The sequence below is a fragment of the Agrilus planipennis genome, unplaced genomic scaffold, assembly GCF_000699045.2.
Source record: "Agrilus planipennis isolate EAB-ADULT unplaced genomic scaffold, Apla_2.0 scaffold2, whole genome shotgun sequence".
In the NCBI taxonomy this organism is placed as follows: domain Eukaryota; kingdom Metazoa; phylum Arthropoda; class Insecta; order Coleoptera; family Buprestidae; genus Agrilus; species Agrilus planipennis.
In genome coordinates, this window is record NW_020442464.1 from 884,231 (window position 1) to 887,448 (window position 3,218).

The 3,218-nt window shown below is 29.1% G+C and overlaps 2 protein-coding genes across 5 annotated transcripts in view; both read left to right on the plus strand.

Moving 5' to 3' along the window:
* Window positions 1–2,671, plus strand: part of LOC112906582 (39S ribosomal protein L19, mitochondrial-like) — a 22,693-nt gene extending 20,022 nt beyond the window's left edge. For 2 of the 4 annotated variants that reach the window (XM_025980934.1, XM_025980936.1), the window contains exons 6-7: window positions 2,383–2,412; window positions 2,486–2,671. In XM_025980934.1, coding sequence (XP_025836719.1) covers window positions 2,383–2,412; window positions 2,486–2,615 — 160 coding nt within the window. In that variant the 3' untranslated portion in view covers window positions 2,616–2,671. Of the gene's footprint in view, window positions 1–1,141; window positions 1,270–1,322; window positions 1,539–1,602; window positions 1,737–1,796; window positions 1,957–2,234; window positions 2,413–2,485 lie in introns of those variants that run through there. The other 2 variants (XM_025980933.1, XM_025980935.1) reach the window with 2 other exon arrangements.
* Window positions 2,672–2,699: 28 nt separating this feature from the next.
* Window positions 2,700–3,218, plus strand: part of LOC108744822 (WD repeat-containing and planar cell polarity effector protein fritz-like) — a 6,768-nt gene continuing 6,249 nt past the window's right edge. Inside the window, exon 1 of the mRNA XM_025980993.1 lies at window positions 2,700–2,710. Coding sequence (XP_025836778.1) covers window positions 2,700–2,710 — 11 coding nt within the window. The remainder of the gene's footprint in view (window positions 2,711–3,218) is intronic.

Below are 3,218 nucleotides of genomic sequence, written 5' to 3' on the forward strand. Positions count from 1 at the left end.
ACGAAGATAACAGGCTATACGCAATGTATGAATAATAATGTTCGTGTGCAAAATGTGTACTATATTGGTAAATGCATATTATTATAGAATAGTAAAATAATATCTTTTATTTCTCTCCATTTAACGACCACTCTTTATAACGCCGAAAAATGTTCAGTCCCTTAAGTGTCGTTATATAGAGTTTACACTGTATTTGTAAGTACATTACAAATAAGTGTAGTAGAACCAATAATAAGTATTATGTACTTTTAATAATCTCTTTCGAATTTCCAAATTAACCAATAGCACTATTCTTTGTTTAATACAATTTATATTTATAGTTTTTAATCACCTATTTTTATACTAGCTCTAACTTTTATGAAAAGAGTTAGACTTTCATGGCCGGCGCTACATGAATAACGCTCCTTCGCTTTACATCCTTGCTACGTTATACAGGATGTAACAGAAATTTTCTGTTCTGTATAATGCATCGTAATGTAGGTACTATTTGCATAATTGCAAAATAAAAACAATGTTAACCAATGTAATGGAGTAATTTTTTTGTTTGAATGAAGCCCCAAAAATATTTTGCACCTGGACCTTTAATTACCTAGCTACGCCCCTGCGTAAACGTAAATCAGTAAAAAAAACAGAACTTTTTATTAGTCAAAAATATAGTTTAAATGAGTTACTCACATCTTAACCGAAGACTGCCTGCATTGAAAGCTATCAACGGGAGTATATTTCAAAATTCGAATCGCTTCAGTACTTCTACTTCATATGGAGAACATTATTGTTTATAATTTAAACTATTAATAGCTTTATAAACAAAATCCGCGAACCGAGCACGGATAATTCAATAAACTTTAGCGAATAATACTTTTAATGGCGAATTTTTGTTATTATAACACGTTTTTACAAAATGTATTGTTAAAAAGTTAAAAACAATCATAACACAACTAAATACTTTAAATTGGTTCATATATGGCCACCTACCGTTAGATTACTACATTAAACATTCAGAAATAATTAATAAGCTGACATCTGGCGAACAGTAGCATTATAATTTCAAAAATAAAATGGAATTGATTTCGTGGTGCCATCTGTGTATAAGTATACAAGGAGAAAATTGAGAAATCTTAAAGTATACATACATTATAAATACACAACATAACGACATAACCTTTAAGTTATCTCATTTTTTAATTTGTATGTATTTTCTTAGATTTTAAAAAGCAAGTAGTATGTTTTCGTCTAGCCGAAAAAAAATTATTTCTACGTCTCTGAAAGGTTCTAAAAATATTATTATACTGTTATTTTGAAAGTTCAACAATTTGTTGCAGGTTTCAGATGCAACTCTCAAACTGCGGAAGCCCTACAAGTAACTAATAGGCTGGCATCTAATAAAACAAAACCATCTCAATTAAAGTTTTCGCGAATTTATCCAGAATTTTTACCTGATCCTAAAATAGAATTTAGAAATCCCCTTAGAGAAATAATAGAACGCATGGACATGTTAAACAGAAGACGCAATGTTCATATACCGGAATTTTACGTTGGTAAAAAAATCACCTATTAGTGTGGAGTTATCATAAAATTATTAATACAATATCCCTTGTTTAGGTTCAATACTGTCAGTAACATATTCTGATAAGCACAACCCAGAAAAGCTAAATTGTTTTGTGGGTATTTGTATTAAAAGAGAAGGTTGTGGTCTTAGAGCCAATTTTATCCTCAGAAATATTATAGATTCACAGGTAATAGTACATTACTGTTTTGACATTATTTTACTTGTTTCTAATCTAATTTCTTTAAAGGGTATTGAGATTCTGTTTGATATTTATGATCCCACAATACAAAGAATAGATGTCTTGAAATTGGAAAAACGACTAGATGATGAATTACTCTACTTGAGGGATGCTCTACCAGAATACAGCACTTTTGATATAAATATGGAAGCTGAAGTATTACCTGAAGGTATATTAATATAATACTATACAATGAAGAAAAGAGCTTTTAAATGCTTCAAATGTATAGAGAGAGCACTACATACAGTTTGAGTACTTCACTCTTTATTAAGAGTAATTAATTAACGTATATGTAGAATTCTCATTAAAATGTTTAGGAATTTTTTTCCTTTCATTGTATAGAAGAAATGTATCATAGTTTCATCACCAAAAATTTATATCTTTTCTACATTAGTAACACTTTTTAATTCAGTCTTTCCATAATAACTTACAGTATGTGTGCTTTAGGAAGTGAAATACCAATAAATCCAATTAAAGTAAAATTAAAACCAAGACCTTGGTTGGAGAGATGGGAAAGGAAAAATTTAAAAGGTGTCCAAGACTTAGAACTACCTGAGAAATTTTACAAAAGAGCTGCTGAACTTGCAGACACTACATCTCAATATGATTTAATGAAACAGTACATGTATGTTAATGATTGAATATGTATTAACATTTGCCTTAATTTAAAACATTCTTTAATAATTTTGTATTTTCAGGAAAACGATTCCAGTTGAAGAACAGTATCAAATATTTTCTGAAATTGAATCAGAATTAAATCAACTTGAAATTGCACAGAAGAAGCAGAAGAGAAAGAAAAGCTTTGTAAAACCAGTAAAATTGGCTTAAATGAATTAAACTGTAGTGAATGAAAATGTGAATAAATGTTTCTTTGTTAAAAATTACTTTTAATTTAAATTCGCATTAAACAGTATGGTAACATAGTAATTGTTTTTTTCAATCTCAGTGTGTAATCTAATATTGTTCCATGGCATTTGTAAAAAAAAGCAATAAAATGATTTAGTATGTTTTGTAAATATTTTGTTCATTATATATGAACGCATCTTACTTGTATTAGATTAGATTGAGTTGGCTATATCGATTATTAACCATAGATAATATTATTGACAGCAGTGATTTCTATTCCAAATGTTTGATAAACAATTTTAAAATAGTTTTTAAAAATATGGAAATTAATATAGAAACTGCGATAAGAGTGTGCCCTTTGCGTTACGATAACGAAATAATATGTATCCAACCAAATGTCTACAACAATACAGTTCAATTTGGAAACAATCAAACTTATCCAGTTAATTATGCTCTTCCATTGGACTGTTCTCAAAACGCCCTTTTTAGTTCGACTGTCTCACCCCTAATTAATTACTTTTTCGAAGGCTGCGATGTATCAGTTATTACTTTTGGTCAGTCTGGTACTGGAAAAACGTATACCTT